General features: G+C 48.9%; 1 protein-coding gene across 2 annotated transcripts; it reads right to left on the reverse strand.

Moving 5' to 3' along the window:
* Positions 1–1588: 1588 nt before the first annotated feature.
* Positions 1589–15960, reverse strand: IFRD1 (interferon related developmental regulator 1). Of its 2 annotated transcripts, none has more exons than XM_037041119.1 (12): positions 15501–15960; positions 11553–11654; positions 11320–11404; positions 10384–10508; positions 8611–8768; positions 7855–7905; positions 7597–7775; positions 7401–7509; positions 5509–5643; positions 3654–3782; positions 3169–3264; positions 1589–2416 (listed from the first exon to the last, which is right to left on the reverse strand). In XM_037041119.1, the coding sequence occupies exons 1-12, from the start codon at positions 15589–15591 to the stop codon at positions 2327–2329; spliced, it is 1350 nt and encodes a 449-aa protein (XP_036897014.1). In that variant the 5' UTR covers positions 15592–15960; the 3' UTR covers positions 1589–2326. The 2 variants fall into 2 exon arrangements, with proteins under 2 accessions (XP_036897014.1, XP_036897013.1); XM_037041118.1 differs by having other exon boundaries at positions 11553–11657.
* Positions 15961–19416: the final 3456 nt, after the last annotated feature.

Consider the following 19416-nt stretch of genomic DNA (forward strand, 5'->3'; position numbering starts at 1 on the left):
TTTAACAAGGAAGTCATCTAATTTTACCACGGATCTAGGAATCATGGAACCCTGCCCGAGAGGAGAACCAGCCCCGAAGGGGTCTCAATACACAGCTGCACAAGCAGATGAGAACAGCAGCCTACCCTGAGACGGGCTCTGCCGGGCTCTTTCTGGACCACATAGAAAATGGTCCGGGAGGTTTTGCAGCCGTGCTTGGGAAGAACTGGTGACCGTGTATAAAGCCAAGTGAACTCCAGGGCAGAATGTTTTTGAGAATGGAAGTGTGAACACAGTAACCTGCCTAGTTCAGGAGTGAACAAAGTAGTCACTATGATGCTGATTTAACCAAAGGGAAGGAGCACCTTCGCCTACTGAACTGGATGCTGCCAGGTCTAAAAATACCCCTTAGGAACCTAAAACCAAGGTGCTGGGGACACCAGGGGCTGACTGGCCTCCAGGATGGACAGAGGGGACAGGGAGCTCTCATCCTTCCGCCTGAGGCACAAGCAACCTTTGTGCACACACTTCAGTAAAAACTCCTTTTTATTGAAAAATATGCTCATATGAAATTGAAAGTTTAGAAACAAAGACACCACTTGCAGTCTCTTTTCCACAGTTCCAGCCTACTGGGAGTGACAACAGGTGAACCTAAACACTGGACTAGGAGAATTCTGAGTCTGTTCTCCAGGCTGCTGTATCGGAGCAGCAGCGGACTTGCCCCCAGCAACAGCTACTCCAGAGGCACAACCCCCCCACCCCCCACCCGTCCTTCCAATGCTCNGGCCTCCAGGATGGACAGAGGGGACAGGGAGCTCTCATCCTTCCGCCTGAGGCACAAGCAACCTTTGTGCACACACTTCAGTAAAAACTCCTTTTTATTGAAAAATATGCTCATATGAAATTGAAAGTTTAGAAACAAAGACACCACTTGCAGTCTCTTTCCCACAGTTCCAGCCTACTGGGAGTGACAACAGGTGAACCTAAACACTGGACTAGGAGAATTCTGAGTCTGTTCTCCAGGCTGCTGTATCAGAGCAGCAGCGGACTTGCCCCCAGCAACAGCTACTCCAGAGGCACAACCCCCCCACCCCCCACCCGTTCTTCCAATGCTCTTCTGCTGGGGAGGGGACATCACACCCTGCAGAAGTCAGTGGCCACGGAGGGAGGGACACTCATTTGGGAAACACCTTCAGTGGCTCTGGGACTTCTTGGGCGTCCATTCTTCCACGCCACAGGCATCTGATTACTGTTTCCTGCCCACCATGCCCTTGAACTCTGCACTACAGATGTGGCTCATGTGATGTCACTTTAAATGAGTTTAACAATAAATCCTAATATGTGGTCAAAATGCTTGTGCCCAAGCGTGTAGCATCTCTGGACCACACATTAAACATACAAACACTAATGAAAACTGACGAGCAAGTTAAAAAAGGTTTTTAGTAAATTAAAGCTTCATGATGTGCTGTATTCATAGCCACCCTGGGCTGCAGGCTGGACACTCGTGGCTGACGTTTCAAAAAGTGAAGAACCACCTCGTGGGGCAACCAAACAGCAAGTGTCTTAAAAGTCAGCAGCTGGAATCCCTGTGACATACTGCTACACTTTCTCCATCTGTCTTCACCTTCCCGAATATACAGTTTTGTCCCCCCTGCCCCAACTCCATCATTTTGACTCTGCATCTCAAACCCATGAATGTGTCTTGTTAGAAGAGAGAGTTTTAGTGCGAAAAGATCTTTATTTCAAACAAAGAGCACAGGTCTCACAACAGATGGGACTAGTGTCATGGCCTTCTGAGGTCAGGGTCCGCACCCTTCCTGGCCTGTGCTGGCGCTCCCACGGGGCGGCTGAGTGGCCCCAGGCGCGGCTGTAAGGTCTCGCGGCAGAATTCCCTTTGTCCATCCAAGTGACACAACTAAAATCATTAGGTTCTATTTAATTAAAAATGGCAGCTTTTCCAGAAGAAATAGCTCCCAAAATTGTATCCATCTCATTGGTCTAAGACCCTAAATTAAATACGTTGTAATATCTGTATCATTAAATCAATATATCTGACAACCACAGTATATTTCATCTTGGCTAATAGTTTTCTTATCACGAAATACCATATTTTTGCTCTCTTCATAAATAGAAAACATTACACTTTGTTCATGGTTTACTGATACTCACAGAGACCATTAGAACTCATCATTTGCAGTATTATACATTAAATTATAAGTGATATAACCCCTGCTACAAAAGCTATCCATGTCGACCCAAGATAAAAACCATCTAGAGTTTAAATACATTAGAAATTACAAAAGAAAAGAAATTTGAAATTAGAAAGTAGTCTTCAAATGCTGAAAATCTAGAAGAATTCTCCAACATCTGTCCTCTTATCACGACATTTGCTTCGCGCTTTGGTTCGAGCTTTGAAGGCTGCGGAATTATATAAATGCTGAAAGGAAGGGAAGGAAAGGGAAACATGGCCGTGACTCAGAGGCTTAAGACGGTCTTACAAAATTTTTTAAAAGACAAATAAAAACCACAAAGCAGAGAAATGAACTAATTCAACCCTAGAAATATTTTACATGCTTATAAAACACACATACACAAAAAGAACAAGGGGAAAATTAACACATACGTGTTAATGGAAATTAGTAGTTATTTATATTAAGAAAATTCCAGTGGGAAAAAGTACATCAACACTAATTTTGATCTAGGAAAAATCAGATGCAAAAAAAAAAATTCCAACCATGTCAAAAACAAAAAAAGCCCTGGCTGGTGTGGCTCAGTGGATTGAGCGCTGGCCTATGAACCAAAGGGTCGCTGGTTCGATTCCCAGTCAGGGCACATGCCTGGGTTGCAGGCCAGATCCCCAGTGGGGGGGCAGGCAAGAGGCAACCACACACTGATGGTTCTCTCTCCTCCCTCCCCCTCTCTAAAAATAAGTAATTTAAAAACAAAACATGAGGTTCTATTTTAATACTAATTAAACAAATGAATATAATTCCCATTGGGATAGTAGGATATGAGCAAAAAGCCTGCATTTGACCCCCCACCCCCAAAGCAGTATAGCGCCTGCACTTTCAGTACGTGGTTCTGGGTCCGAGTCCTGAAGAATTCATGCTCCAGACACAGCTGAACCCGCTCTGGGTGTGCTTTGCAGTGGGGCCTTTAGGTCGGTTGAAAACAAAAAATAAAACCCACCCTTTCAAAACGAGAGATCTTCATCGTTTTAAGTGCTGCCGCATCGAGCATCACTGGGGGTCCAAGTTCAAACACATTGCGAAGGAATTCATTTGACTTGGGGAAAGAAAAAGGCAGTGAGGCTCAGCATTAAACACCAGCTTCCCCCATCCCACCCCACCCACACATGCTGAAACCTGAGGACAGAAGTTATGAGGAGCGTGTGAGTATGAATTTGGGCCACTGTTTTCTGTTCCTCATCAGGGGACCGCTGTGCGCCAATGCCCTGAACCCGAGGGAGCCCCCACAGCCACTTCCACACAAAGACACAATGCAGACCAAGGGGCTGGTTCCATTTTTACTTAATTTCACCTTCAGAAGTAAATGTGCTGTCCCGTCTCACGCCAAAAGCACTATGTACATTCCACTAACTTCAAAGCCAATCTGCGAGCTACACCCGAAACGCCCCCTCCCCCAGCAGCGGGCGGACCGGCACCGGCACTCACCTGCAGGTGGTACTGCAGGCCCGAGCCCAGAACCTCCTTAAACGTGTCGTAGGTGTGCTTCTTCACCCAGCAGTCGATGTACATGCGCTCAGGGCCAAATTTAACGGTTTCTGTTGGAAAATCCCGTTCCTAGCCAATAGAAAAACCGAAACTGTGACAGGAAATAAAAGGCTAAGGAGATGCTACATAAACACAATTTCTAGAAAGACGTATAATACGTGTTGAGATAAGCGAACAGGATGGTCTACCGACAGCAAGTCGCGGAGACGCGGCAGGCTGCGTGGTGCCCGGCTTGGGGTGGAGGGTTTCTCCAGGTGCAGCAGACTTGGGGGCAGCACCCAGTTCGGATACATATTGAGGGCAAAACCACACTGTCTTGAGTTTTTAAATCTCAACAGCACCCCGGTCAAGGTCAAGTAAAGGTCAAGAGTCTACAGGGGCCATGGAACAGGCACACAACACAGGGTTTCGCATAAGGATGGAGAAGTCAGCAAAACAGATCAGACCCTGGGCTGCGCCCTCTTGGAGGAGTTGTGGACACAGAGGGGAGCCAGGCAGAGCAGAGCCGATCGCCTCACCATAGGGACAGCAGACAAAACAAGAGTGGCACTCATGGGGCAGGACCCACTCCAACAGCAGACACGGCACACAGTGGGGCAGAAAGGACATGCACTCGAGACTCCACGGATGTGCCTCCTGGCGGCCGGACTGTCCCCTGTCCGAGACAGGGGCGATCCCCCCTGCACCTCACAAGTGGTCGGACGGGATGGGGCCAGTCTGTGAGGAGCCCTGGGTCCTGGGCCTGCTACAGCAGTGCAGAGACAAACCAACCACCCAGCAGGACGCTCTTATTCCAGAGACACCAGGACACCAGCGTAGAACCCTCCAAACCCATCTGCATCCTCAGCACCCTGCTCCGAAATCAGACCCAATTCAAGGCCAACTGCTGCCCTTTCACTGAACACCACGGACGCCCTGTCTTCCCCGCATTTCAAATGCTCCTTTCCCCATTGGTTGCTTCTCCCATAAACTGTCTTTGGCCTTGAAACAAACCAGTCCAGGCATCTACTCTTCCCCTTCCAGACACAGCAAGACCCTGCACCTCCCTCCTGGCCTTGCCCCCACTGCATCCGGCTCCTCCCCCGCACCCCTGCCACTCTGGGCCGGGCTGAGCATCTGGGTTTTAACGCCCATCCTTAACTCATTAGCATGTCAGGTTGGATGACTCTTTGGTGAGGTACTTATTGAAAAGAACTGCCCTTCAAATCCAAAGAGTATCTTTACTGGAACACACACTCAGTTAAAGCCTATGGTCCCCAGTAAGGCTGCCTTTATGCCCCAGCGCACGGGCACCACGCATGGCAACCCCTGGCGGTTTCCAAACCAAAGTATTTGCCAGGCCAACTGTAGCAGGCTTGAGGACTACAGAAGGAATTCCAGCGTCAGATATCAATTTTAAGCAATCTTAAAAAGCTGGATTTTGGTATTTTAATTTTTAGCACCTACAGGTACCCAGGTTTACACCTGCAGTAATTTACTCTTCACAAGAGAACACCACAGCAAGTAGGTACCTGCTAACCATTGTTGCTCAAAGAAAGGCCAAGCACCCCAAGGGAAATGCAATTCCACCACTAGGAAATTTTTTTGACTTGTTAAACCTAATACAAGAGTGCCTTTACACATCAGAATTAAAATGTCCTATGTTGAAAAAACACAGGCGCTCATTTCTGTTGTTAAAAGCCTCTTGGGATTAAAATGAGAAAATTATTTTGGTTGAAGGTGAAGTTCAGTCAACTGTGCAGTCCAGCCTGAAGCCCCCGACCCCACTCGAGCACTGGCCGGCTGAGGGGCTCACCTCCACCGCCCGAAGGATGTCTCTGAACACCGAGCGCTGCTTCCTCTTGTCCACTTTGGCCCGGTGTTTATTCCCATCTGTGGCCAGGGCCCGGAGCATCTGAGTCAGAGAGTCCATGTCGTCGCAGAGGAAGTCCTGGGGAGGAGAAGGCCACCGGGCTTAGTGTGCCCCAGTGTCCCCCAGCCCCTCCTGGAGCCAATGAGAGCTGTGCACCTCGGCGCGGCAGCCAGCACAGAGCAGTACCTGCCAACTCACCACGTGGCTGGTGCCCAGGGTACAAGATCACAGATCGGTCATGTCAGCAGCAGGCTCTGGGAGCCCCCACAGGCCCGTGTGTAGACCACCTGTGCACTCATTGGCACCCGGTTTCCTTTCTGAACACCCCTCACTCACTCCTTTCACAAAGCCCATTTCCTTAACCAAAACAGCAAACGAGACTCTTCGTTCTATTTCAAAAGCCAGTTCATCTCTGTCTGTGACAAGGACTTAGGTCCAATCTAACACTCTTGGGGACACCTGGGGTCTGGGCCTTGAGGGCAGGGAGCCGTTAACTAGCTCATCTCTCTCATCAGGAGAATCATTCGTTGCTGACAGCATTAACAACCTACTTCCCATCCCTACCTGCTGTCCTTCAAAAACAGGTGGGGGAGCCCTAGCTGGTGTGGCTCAGTGGACTGAGCGCGGGCCTGCGAACCACACGATCATGGTTCGATTCCCAGTCAGGGCACATGCCTGGGTTGCAGGCCAGTTCCCGGCAGGGGACATACCAGAGGCAACCATACATTGATGTTTCTCTCTCTCTCCTTCCTTTCCCCTCTAAAAATAAATAAATAAAATCTTTTAAAAAAAACAGGTGGGGGAGAATGGGGTGCTAGGAATAGACACTTCCCAGACACAAATTTTAACAGCCTAAACATTTTTTAATCCTCACCCAAGAATATGTTCATTGATTTTTTAGGGAGAGGGAGGGAGAGAGGGAGAAAAAGGGGGGCAGGGAGAGAGCTAGGTATCAGTTGCATCCCATACACGCCCTGGTTGTGGGGATCAAACCCACAACCTTTTGGTGGGCGGGACGACACTCCAGCTGGGACACCCATCCAGGGTGAGCCCAAACATTTTTTAACACAGGCCTAGGATGGAAAGTGAAGGACAAAGGCAACCCACAACCTGTGCCAAAATCCTAGTTGAAATTATTCACTGTTAAATAATTTCATCGCAGAAGTTTCATTCTGGAAACATAGTCCTTCTCCTCAAATAAAAAAGCATCTAGTAAGTAACCCAAGATTCCCAACAGAGGCCACCATCAGGTGACGAAATGGCCCGTCAGCCTGAGACACGGGGTTCCTAGAACACTGGACTCCCAGCGCTAAGCCTGGAACATGGCTGCCAAGGGTGGTACCCAGAGCCGAGGGGCCCCTGGAGCTGGGGGCAGGCAGGCCAGGGAACTGCACGGCTCAGGCCCGTCTCCTGGGCCATGTGTTTCCCAGTGCTGCTGGAATGCAAACCCAGTGACCACACTCCTCGGATGCCCAACCCGAGCTGATTCAATGTACCACTGCTCGTCTCCCATGTACCATGGAGCACTCGAACATGCCCCATGTCTGAAGTCCCCGCAGATGAGCCAGACGCAGTGCCCGCCCCGCGCACCAGAGCACCCTGAACTTTAGGTCTAGGGACACTGACCACTCCACGGAGCGAACTTCACTCCAGCGATGCAGTCCCAGCCCTGGGTGGCTTGTGACAACAGACAATAGTGGTTCTATCACTGGCGCCAAGAAGCAGGCCACCGACCACTGGGCTTCCAGCCGGTGGGCTCCAGCGTTCCCGCCCCATCCTTCACAGCAGCAAGAACAGTGACCAAAGGGCAGCCCCTGGGGTCCTCAGACACTTACACTCTCCACCCCTCGGGCCAGTTCGAACAGCAGCGCCAGCGACTCTCCGGCGGCAATGCGCAGGTCCACGGCCTCAGAGGACAGCAGGCCGGGCAGTTTACGGAAGTGCCTGGGAAACAGTCAGTTGTTACTGGGTGAGCACGCACGATGACACCATGAATGCTTTTGTAAAACAGGAAACTCAAAAAATACACACATCTCTAGCTTTTTCTTCACCTCGCTGATGGGGCAGATGGTCAGCAGGAGCGTCCAGGCCAGAAGCGAGCTGATGTGCAGCACGGTGTTTGGGCTGCTGCGAACCAGGCTGGCGTCTTTCTCCTGGAGGTAGGACTTGCTGAAGACGTTTTCCAAACACTCCAGGGTGGCATACAGCTCCTAGTGCACAAGAGGAGGGAGTAAGGTGACCCGGCAGCAGAAACCCAAGGGCAGCAGCGGTCAGGGGCTCGCTACTCACTGTGATGTCATCGGTGGCGATGAAGCAGCACACGCCGAGGCAAGTGGCACACTGGGCACAGAAAAGAGAACACACGCACACATGAGTGTCTGCCCTCTTCTCCCCAACCCCACACCTTCCTGAAGCTCTCTTTTAACGCGAAGACACTCTCAACCGCATGACCGAACCAGGGGCCGTGTATGGTTCTGACGGGAATGCAAGACTCCGGGACCGAGAGGCAAGCAGCATGGGGTCGGGGTCTCGGACTTGGTCTCGGCCCACAGCAGGACGAAGACCCTGCCTCCTCTGTCCGCCCCTCGGGCTGTTTCTAACTCCGATTCGGAGATGGAGATAGGGTTCAGATGTTCAATGTAAAGAAAATCACTCTTCCGGTTGAAAACTTTTACAACATTAAGTTTGCTATAGGTTTTTAAGCTTTTAAAATCGTTTCTTTTAATGGAGTCCATTAAGGAAACTTGTACAAAAAAAGTCAGCTTCCAAAAATAAGCAACCAGGAGCAGAAATCTCATAAAATTTAAATACTCTAATAGCTCTCAATCTTCCCACCTCAAGAAGTACTTTATTAGCCAGACTTTACGCGGCTCTGACCGGCTCGTCCCAGAGGACAGGATTTGGGACAGGGGAGCTCTGGTCATTTCCCACATCCCTCCCCTCCCTGGGTGTCCTTAATCCCTCCTGCTGCCCAAGCATCCCTGACACTCCCGCCTCTCGTATCCCTTCCCAGCCCACCCAGGAACTCAGAAACCTCGGACGTACAGTCTGCCTGGCCTGCACACTAGCTGTTCCATCACAGATTATTTTCTTCAGGATCGGTCCAAGTGTCTTCAAAACTTCTTCACTCTCAATCCCGGGGCCAAGCTGGACACAGAGTGTGGACGCCAGGGCTGCCGCCGCACGCTGTTCGTCGCTCTTCCCTGGAATGGAAGCAGGCAGCAGCCGTGAAGTCTCTACTGTAGACCAGCGCACAAAGGCAGCGGTTTCCCAAGTCTGTTCTGTTTCCAAACACGTCCCGCCACTTAGGAAACCGCAATATGCATCTGGCACCCACTCTAGGATGCGACGGGAGCCGCGACCCAGTGCGATTAAAGACCTCCCTCAAATGCCAGACCCACCACTTCTTGGCCAAGCGATCTCCACCCAATGATGCCGAAGCAGAGTGTTTCTGCGGCAAAACGGAGATGGACACCTAGCTCAGGGCAGGGCTGGACCAGAGCAGAAACTACAGCACTTCTCAGTTGTTGCCTTCCAAATTGTGCTCACACTCACAGATGCGTGCACCCCCAACCCCCTCCGTATTCAGGTGTGCACAGCCGTGGGTGAACTCGACCTTCAGGGAGCCCCCAGGAAGAAATGAAAATAAAGCACTATTTAAACCCACAGAAATGCACTGATGTAAAACTAAATGTGAACAAACGCTTTTGAGAATGGCACACACCGAAGGACTTGGGCTAATTTTGAACTTAACTTGCTCCCTGACACTACTGAGTCAGAGGCGCTGGCCTCTGTTCCCTTGGACCGTTCAATTTACAAATGACAGCAGCCAACACCACAATAGCAGTCCGGTGTGAATGAATCAAAATTATGCTGCTTTTTGGTCAGGTCAGCAAAAACGGTCATTTTTGGCATGCCGCAGAACTTTAGTCACCAGTTTACGAGTGCCAGGAGACGGCAAAGGCTGAAAGTCATTGAACTACAGCAGTAAGCAAGTTCTGTAGCCCTGGGCCAACCTGGGCTCTGTGCAGTGAGAGGCGGCTGAACGAGCCCAGACACCTGAGCCCAGTCCAGTGCTGGGAGAGGCAGAGGGAGGGTGCAAAGTGCAGCACGTGCAACAGAGGAACGCGCGCTTCCTGCGGCCTTGTGCTAAAAATAGTTAAAAACGCTGCAATAGCAGCAGAAGCTAATTATTTTCAGAACGTTCTCACTTGGCAAAATAATTCAGGTGCGAGCCCCAAACTGTTTGAATTTTGGTGTTTTTAAAATTGAGAGTATGGTAATGCTCAACTTAATCTTTAAGGCCTTTCTTTATCCTTAAAAGTTCTACAATTACTACAATATAATTCTAGAATCTCTATTTATAAAGTTCTAGAATTCAAATATTCCAAGGGATAACCTGAAAACGATGTCATCCACAGGTATAATTAATATTTTAAATGAGTACAAGAGAAAACAAGCTAAAAATTATACCTTTTTGATTTTACAAAAATGAAGAAAACAGCTTTCTGAGTAATGCTTTTTGTTGATATTGCACACAAGCTTTCAAGCCTTTATCACACACGAGACAATGGCCATCACCTGCTCGGGTGTAAGAAGGGACGACAACCACCCCAGTCCTCCCAGCTGTTTGCCACTTCAGTGAAATTCGAGCGCCCCCCAAGTCTGCCCTTGAGTTCTCACAAGCATGGTGCGTCCCCGGCAGCGGGAAAGCTGCAAGGGCGAGCCGGTCTCCAGCACAGCTGACAACGGCACTGCGAAGCAAGCAGCCCGCTCCCTCTTGGGGCTGTGCCTGGGACTCGAACTCGGGCGAGTTACCTTTCCTCAGGCAGCGCTCGATGCTGTCAGTGAGAGTCATTCTTCGCTCCAGAATGAATTCATAAAGCATTTTTGAAGCCAGTGCATTTCTGAGACCCTCCAGCGCGGCCTGCCGTGTCTTCGCACTACGTAAAACAAAGCAAGAGAAGACCCAGTTGGAGTGTGCTGCACGACTTTAAAAACCAAGATTATTTCCGGAAGCCCCAGTGGCCTAATGGATACAGCGCTGGCCTCCTACAAACTGAGCTTACTTCCCTGCAGTTTTTTATGTGTGTAGATTTATATATCTAATTGTTATCAAGCTCTACACATTTTCCAATCATACAATTTCCATCTACGATTCACCTTACTACACAGAAGATTTTAAGCTGCTTTACATCCCAGCAGTTTTCTGTTTACAGAGTTGAATAACTGCCACTTTAAACTACACAGTATCTTACAGTGTCAACGTGCAAGACACACTCTCCTGTATTACACAAATGCCTTCCCTATTTAAAGCTAATGCACACCTGTTTTGAAGGCCACAAAAGCCTAGACAGAGTCCTTGTTTTCATCTTCTGGCCTCTTAAATTCCATGTGTTTTAAGTCAGTTCTAGAGCTACAGGGAAGTGAAATAATTTGGCATTTTTTCATGTCTGTAACACAGTCAGTGAACAAGAGGCTTAAAAGGAAGTTTAGTTGTCCCTTCTAGTTGAAGATTAACTTTTAATTCAGCAAATCCATCTTCACTATATAATCAAACACAGTCATGTGCTATTAGGTTGGAAAAATGACTAACCTGAATCCATTAATCTACATTCTATGGCACCTTTCTATCTACAAGAAACACCTTCCACGTCCAAAGTAAACAAATCCAGCTTTTAAAATCCCACAGTGTAACCCCGGAGAATGGCACACTTCACACAGATGACGCGGAGCATCTCCAGGACTTCCCACCTCTTATCCAGGGTCAAGTCGATGAGTCCCTTCAGCTTGTACTCCAAGTCCTCCTGACTTCCTTCCTCCTCCAGGACTTCTGGTCCTGAGGAATAACAGAAACCCACCAACCGCTGTCAGTTCAGGAGACAAAGGGTGCACGGGGAACAGTCCCATACACCCTGGCTACAGGAATTCCTCCCCCTACAGCACTCTCTTCCTAGAAGCTGCAGATTGAAACGTGAAAGTCATACCATCCTCAGCAAAGCTGGAAGGGTCGCTGTAGCCGCTGCAGTGGCTCATGGTCTCGATGGACGCGTCCTCGTCACTGAACGGTTGCACGTTTCGGTGCTGGCCACCTGTCAGGGAGACAGAGGCAGAAGCGGACGTCAGTGGTGTCGCTACCACTGACACGAATGTTTAACTGGGGAATTTAATATCAACTCAAGAAAAATCCAGTCAGACACCCAAAACCTATTGAAGAAATCAGGTACTTATTTTAGAGATATTAAAATCAATTTGTCTAATATGTACTTCAGAGCAGGAACAATTTACAACATACAATCAACTCCAGAAATACATCAACCATCTAACTGTAGCACCAGTTTACAAAAAACGGTGTTATAGATGAAAAAACGACTTATAAACCCCAACTCCGAGTCACGAAGGCAATGAAAACGGACCCAGAAACCAAGTCTGATGCCATAGATCATCCCGAGACAGAGACACTTGCTGGTGACAGGACTGGGCTCCGGAAACAGGAACTGGTGAGAGGGGCCGTTTTCAGGCTACACACGTCGCATGTGAAGGGAACTGGAAGGAGGTGCAGGAGGGTAGAGGTTTTTACACGAGAATGGAGAGGAAAAAGGGCTTAAAGGGAAGTTTTGGTATTTGGCAGCAAAAAGCCTGGTAGACAAATTACCTGTAAAGGGAAGGTTCTAATGTATGCAATGGTTTAAAAAAATGTCAGCGCTGTTACTGAAAAATGAGATCTCCGTTTGTAACTAGAATCTATCAACTTCATTAACTGAACTAATCTGTATTCCGAGTCACTCTCATTTCTCATCTCTGTTTTTTTTTTTTTAGTAGGGATTTCATTAGTAACAGGATTGCCCAGACACAAATTACACATTGAGCAATGAGTTAAAATTTCTAAGTCCTAAATTCTACCTAAAAGTGACCAGGAGTCACCTGATTTACCTCTGAGCCCAAGTATCCTTATCAGTAAAAGCACAGACTGCCCTGGCCAGTGTGGCTCTGTTAGTTAGAACATTATCCTGTAACCAAAGGGTTACGGGTTCAATTCCCCATCAGGGCACATGCTTAGATTGCAGGTTCAATACCTAGTCTGGGTGCATACAGGAGGCAACTAATCTGTGCTTCTCTCTCACATCGATAGTTCTCTCTCTGTAAAAGCAATGAAAAAAAAAATCCCTGGGGTGAAGATAAAAAAAAAAATCAGAGACTGTCAAATATCACCATGTCCCTATACTCAACAGATTTGTGAAATTTACTGCAGTAAGTTTTTTTTTAATCCTGTCCGTTTAAGTCCATTGCTGTTGGGTTATTTTAAAATGGGGGTGTCCTTTAAAAAAAATCAAAACAGAAAAGTGATTTTTATATCAACAAAGGAAGCAAGCAGCCTTCAAACATGTTTGCTATCTATGGGGACTACACTGCACCACCAAAGTAGCAAAGCATAAAGAGCAAGCCAGGTCCCCAAACTTCATCAGGGTGCTCAGGACAAGAATGAACAAACAAGGACCCACAACATCACACTCTGTTTCCCGGCCTGCCGGTGTTTGTTCCCATGGCTTGAAGTCATGGCAACAGCTGTCATCCAACTGACTTTTACCACGCTACCATTCACTCACCAGTCAATTTAGTTTTTGTTTCATATTCGGTCTATTTCTAAGCTGTCAAGAAGAATATTCCTATGTAGGATTTACTTGGCTCCCTCCTTTAAGTTTCAATGATTTCCAAAGACCTAAAGGGAAAAGAGACTAAAAAAAGAAATGAAGAGAAAGACCCTGTCTGAATGCCTAATGTCTCAGTAGCCGTCACCCACTAAGTGACGCCAAGTGCCGTTGATGAGGGGGACTCCACACCCAGAGTCCTTATTTCTTGGAGGACTTTCTTACTAACACGGTTTTGCTGTTCCTAAAAATGCTCTCTTCAAATTACGCACTGTTACAAGTATGCATACTGGCATAAGAGATCAATTTCATTAGCTTCCTAGAGCTCTACACTAACTCAGAAAATAGTTTAAATAGAAAAGTCATCAGAGTAACAGAAGTGGTTCTTTTTGTTGTACATGTGAAATTCTCGTCTGAATCCCATTTCTTCTAGATGTCATTTTTAAAAGACTGGTAAGGTAAGTGGCTTTACAAGTGTTGGACAATTTACCATCTCTTCTACTCAACTATTATTTATTGAATAAGAAATTAAGTATATTTGCATGGAACCAAATTAGAGTAAGTTCCAGTGTAAATTCCAAAGAGACTCAAAGCACATATAGTTTTAAAAACTAATCAATTATTTTCCAATTTCTTATATGTGCTAAAATACTGTGGTTAGATATACCATTTCTGCTGAAAACAATAGAAAAGGCAGCAGCAGCTATCAGACTGGTAAAATTAGGAATAGGGTGAAAATGAAAAGGCAGCTCCCAATGCCACCTGAGGTCACAGCCGGAAGCATCAGGAAGCATCAAGTATCGGAAGGAAGGGGGACCAGCAGGGAGCTTCAGCAGGGAGTACAGGCACAGGCTGTTTGCGATTCAAGGAGGCCATTAGCAACATTACAATATTCAAATAGCTTTAGCTCGCTATTACTGCATTTCATCAACAAAAGGTTAACTTAAAGTAAAAAGGGATCCTCAGCTCACACACAGTAACCAGATGCCAAAACAAACTATGTATTTCACATTTTGCTGGGCAAGAGTGAATTTCAGGAACATCAAGAGCATCCAACCAACATAAAGAACAAGAGAAAGAAAAGGGAAAAAACTGAGTTTATTCCTATTATCAATCACTAAATGCTTAGTGCATGACCACAAGTTTTCCTGCTGCTAGAAATCCTATAGCAAAGCTTGTAAAATGTCAATTTCCAATCACCTGTAACAAGAAAACTGGCTTGCAGTTTCTGATGAACAACAGCTTATCACTCAGAGGGTCAGCGTGGCAACTGTGTCGACAAATGTCCAGTGACTATTCCCGATGTGATAGCCTGAGGATATTCCAATACTTAACTTGAAAATCTCAGAACTATTACCAAATGAAATGAATTTAGTGTAGGGCTTTCTGCTTGAAGTCCTTTCCTGTTAACTGTGTAAGTAGTGGAGAACGATGAATTGGGTTAAGCACCTACCCATCGTGGACATGCTTCAATGAGGACACAAAACTACTTAACTTCTGGCTAATTGTAACCTGAGCTCCCCACCACCTCCTATCCTGGGCTCAGAGCAGAGAACCTATAGCAAAAAGGAGAACGTGGTTCCTGCCCAAGGGCCAGGGAGGTCGCCTCCACTGGTCGCCGTGGAGCGGGGGGTTCAGGATTTCCACAGGTGCCAGTTAGAGGTGGGCGCAAAACTTGGGCTGGAACAGTGGCCCCCACACTCCACCGCCTCTACCCGGTCAGGGGGCCACGTGGGGCGCGCAGGGGGGGGGCGGAAGGGGATGCCACATGGGCGCCTCTGCGTCACCCTGCCACCGCGCGAGGCCCGGGCCGCGTGACAGAACAGCCCGTCCAAAGCCAGCAAACGTCTGGCATTCCCGAGAACTCCATGTTGGGGGAGGGGGGGGATCAGAAGCGACCAGTGACAGCCCAGTCGCAACTCCGAGTTCTGTCCCATCTTCGGTCATGGAGACCTCTAGAAAAGACCCTGGTTTCTGAGGACAGTTCCCCTCCCGCCCATGATCGCATCACCCCGACCCCAATCGGCTTTCCGGCCCAAGAACCCATTCGCCCCCTCCCCGCCCCCACCGCCAGAGCCCAAGAGTTCGGTTCGCAAGCCAGATCAAAATCGCGCGAGGTGCGGCTACAAGAGCACGCCGGGGATTGTAGTTCGCTAGCCTGGCCAAGCGCCCTGCCGATGCACACTTCGGGAGGGAAAGAACTACAACTCCCACCATGCCCCAAGGGAAAAAGACTCGCCAGACCGGCCGGCGACCGGGATCCCGGCGGCGGGGATACTTCGTTACCTGCTGTCGCCGCCGTCGCTGCCGCTGCCCCTGAGCCGCTGCCAGCACCGCCACCGCGGTGGACAGTGTTCCTCTTCTTGTTCTTCGGCATCGTGGGACGCCCGGTGCCGCCTAGACTCGGAGCTTAGCGAGGATCAGCCGATGGAGCTGCACTTTCTACTTGTGCGTCTATGCGGCGGGCGGCTGAGAGGCGAGGCTTCGGATAACAACAGGGGCGAGAAGCGGCGTGGATGAGAGTGGGCGCTGGTGGCTGCAAAAATCCCCGTGAAGAGCTGTGATCGGAAACGATGCATGTTTCTCTCTAGCGCTGGAGCTAAGGCGGGGCGGACGAGGCCACGGCGCCTTAAGTAGCAAGACCGCCGACTAGTGTCACCAGATGTGGGCGGGACTCGAACTCTACTAGCCAATCCCCGTGCCTCTCCCCACTGGAGTCTCCCTCGCGCGGCTGGAGGACTCGGACTACCAATCCCACGCCGCAGTTCTCCCGGCCGCGCTCCGGGAGCGAGGCTTCGTTGCCGCACTGAACTCTAGGAAGTGTAGTCCGCCCCGGAGGAGTCCTCTCCCAGCTCCTCCCAACGGGCCTTTCCGCGCTCCAGCTCCCTGCTCGTGACCCCGCCCCTGCTTCCGGGCGGGCGTGGAAGGGACTTGAAGTTGTTAGGGTTGATGAGCAATCGGGTGGGTTTGTCTGATGACGACAGCCAGCTTCCATGCGGAAGCTGTGGCATCAGCTGGCCCTTCTTTCTCCAGCAGCTCGTGATGTCCCCGTCTTTTACCTTTCCCCTACTTCCTTGAGGCCTGTGCCCGGGTACAGCCATACCCCGCCTCGGAGACATTTCCGCACTTGTAGTTGTTGACTTAGGTTAGCGAACATCAGTATCTGTAATTGAATTGTGGTTCAGGGCTCTGTGCCCTGCACCTCCCCCAAAAGATACGCTGGACCTGCTTAGTCGAGCAGTTCATGTATTTCTGGTCTTCTAGGCTAGAAAGATCTGGCTGTTCAGTGTCACAAGTTCTACCTGCCAATGGGGATGTCGGGATACGTATTAATTTCTGGGAATTTAATAGCTGCTAAAACGGACAAGAGCTATAAATACCAGTAATCTCAGTGTTTTGTTTTGTCGCCCCTGCCTCGCAAGGTGTTCCTAGATCTCTGCCTTCCTCGTTGAATCTGTCATGTATTCAATATTTAAGACCTGTTACTACATTTGTGTTATTAAGCTTATGACAAACCAAACTCACTGACTCACCTCCATGTAAGGTGACTCATTCCCCACTCCACCTGTCTCCCGAGTTCCTATTTTCAGTTGCCTGTAAGCACGTTTTCCCCCGAAGCTTCCAGTGCCTCTCAGCCCTTTTCCTGTCTTCCCTCTACATTCACAGAAGTGCTATTCTCTCACCTGTCCAAATTCAAACCCTCAAGTGTATGTGTGGTTCCCCTCTCTGTCGAGCACCACCCCCGTGCCCCAAACAATCACTTTATAATAAAACTCCGCAGTGCAAGTCCTGGTCTCCAACTACACATGGCCTCAGTCATGCCCGAGACACTTTAAGGGATCTCCCAGTGATGTCACCGACTCTGTGCACGATGGTATTGCCAGATTTATTTTACTGATTCACATGCTTTAATAGTGGCTCAACAACCTCCCTTGGTTCTCTTTAGCAATCTATTGAATGCCAGTCCTCTCAGTGTGACCCGGACACCCTTTCCAGCCCCATCTGTCACTGCCTTCTCTAACACGGCCTGTCCTTCAGCCATACGGCATATTCTTCATTTCCCTACACAGCTCTACTCTCCTCCCCCTCAGTGTATCACTCCCTTTGTCCCATGTTCTTGCAATGTCCTTCCTCCCTTCTTCACCTTAGAAAACATTACCCATCTCTCAGGACCTAGGTCACACGCCACCTCCTTCACCACGTCTCCAGCCAGAATTGTTTCTTCCTCCTCACAAGTCCTCAAACCCTTTTAATACCAAACGGAGCTCACCCTGTCCTCAGAGGCCGCAGGACCTGTTCAGAGACGCTATTCCAGGGCACCGTTTCCGGTTGCTTTCACTTGGTTTAATCCTGGAGCAGCAAGTCAGCTGCACAGGGTGAGTAGACCAGGTAGGGATGCAGATCGGTGGACGGGGCTCCCACTGGGCCTCCTGACCTCTCCCTTTGGGTGACCAGGGATCTGAGTCCCGTGGTTGTGGCTGACACTGTGACTCAGTGTCAGAGTGAGATGACCCGGGGCTGCATCAGTACAGAACTATACCTGTTACAACCTGGGCTCCTCGTCCTCCAGAAACAGTTCGGGCACTAATTCTGAGGCTCTGGGAGCCCAGCACCCAGGTTTACTGTGCAGCGCCAGGCGCCGAAATGTGCACTTTGCCTGCATTGGGGCACAGTCCTTTTATCTGCACTCACTCGTGGCCGCTTCTCTGGGGCAAGCCCAGCCAGGGCCTGCTGTGTCACCTACACACGGGCTTTCCATTTATTTGTAAACATGTCTGCCATCCCTAAGATGAAACTGTCAAGTCCCTAAGAATGAGAACCTTGTTGTCATCATCTCTATCCCTAAGGGCACATAAAGAAGTATTATCTCTGTAATTATAAGTGGTATATGTTAAATGGGTGTTTAAGAAATACCTGTTGACATGATCTTTGTGGGTCATGAAAAGGGAGCAACATTACACAGATGGAGTGTTACTTTCCATACAGTGAACTTTGAGAGGTAATTTTGATTGATTCATCTTAACTGTGTTTTTATGTCTACAGTTTAACTCCAGAGCAATACAAATACAGAAAGACTTAGCCTCCAAAGACAGTGGTCCTTAATTCAACATACAGGTTTTGCAACGTATCTGAACACATCAGGAGACTCCCCACACTGCGTCACCAAATAACTAGAAGCACCAGGAGGAAATGTGAACAGGCAAAAAGGCTTTCTCCTGGCCAGACTTGGCCCTTTCATGCAGGNTGTGGGTCATGAAAAGGGAGCAACATTACACAGATGGAGTGTTACTTTCCATACAGTGAACTTTGAGAGGTAATTTTGATTGATTCATCTTAACTGTGTTTTTATGTCTACAGTTTAACTCCAGAGCAATACAAATACAGAAAGACTTAGCCTCCAAAGACAGTGGTCCTTAATTCAACATACAGGTTTTGCAACGTGTCTGAACACATCAGGAGACTCCCCACACTGCGTCACCAAATAACTAGAAGCGCCAGGAGGAAATGTGAACAGGCAAAAAGGCTTTCTCCTGGCCAGACTCGGCCCTTTCATGCAGGAAAGAGCACCTCGCTCAGGCACTCTGCCTGCATCACGTTGGCCAGCCTTGTCACATGGTGACCACTGTCCCAAGGAAGTCTAGAAGACAGGCACTTTCAGCTGGGCTCGTTGACGATCAACCCTGAGGTTCTGCTGATAAGAGCAAAGGGCAGATCTTGGATGTAAGGCAAGTAATGAGCCCTGTGCACTGCGAGGCAAAGTTCTCCCGTGCTCAAATAAATGTCATGTGTTTGCTAACAGCCCTACAGCAAGTGATGCCTCTGACGTCCCGAGAAGATGACTCCCCCTCCTAAAAATGTCACCTGTTCAGTTTAACACCCCACCTAACAGATGTTACCATCACAGCACGTACTTTCAGCTGTGGCAAAAATAAGTTTTATGTGAATCTGGGTTTGTGGACACACACAAGAAGAGCTCTCGCCTCTCCTGGGGATGGGGGGCATATTGAGGACTTCCGTGCAAGGACAAGGAACACAGATAAGACTTGGTATTTGAACCCCACTGCACAGCCCCACCCCTCAGCCACATGGAGTCCTTGGAAGGGGTTGGCACTGCCTCCCTCTCCATCTCATCCCCCTCGCACCTCAGGCCCGCCAGTCTTCTTCGCTTCTCTGTCTCCCTGCAAGGCTCATCTCTGGAGCC

This window comes from Sturnira hondurensis, unplaced genomic scaffold (assembly GCF_014824575.4).
Source record: "Sturnira hondurensis isolate 20B ecotype Veracruz unplaced genomic scaffold, ASM1482457v3 Scaffold0002840, whole genome shotgun sequence".
NCBI classification, from domain to species: Eukaryota; Metazoa; Chordata; class Mammalia; order Chiroptera; family Phyllostomidae; genus Sturnira; species Sturnira hondurensis.

What these genes read in the sequence shown, in the direction of transcription:
- IFRD1 (XM_037041118.1), bottom strand. Translation starts at nt 15,591, where the DNA reads ATGCCGAAGAACAAGAAGAGGAACACTGTCCACCGCGGTGGCGGTGCT. An exon ending in TCGCCACCGATGACATCACA is followed by an intron (nt 7,776 to 7,854) that starts GTGAGTAGCGAG and finishes CTTGTGCACTAG; the next exon opens with GAGCTGTATGCCACCCTGGA. An exon ending in GCCTGCAGTACCACCTGCAG is followed by an intron (nt 3,265 to 3,653) that starts GTGAGTGCCGGT and finishes TCTTTCCCCAAG; the next exon opens with TCAAATGAATTCCTTCGCAA.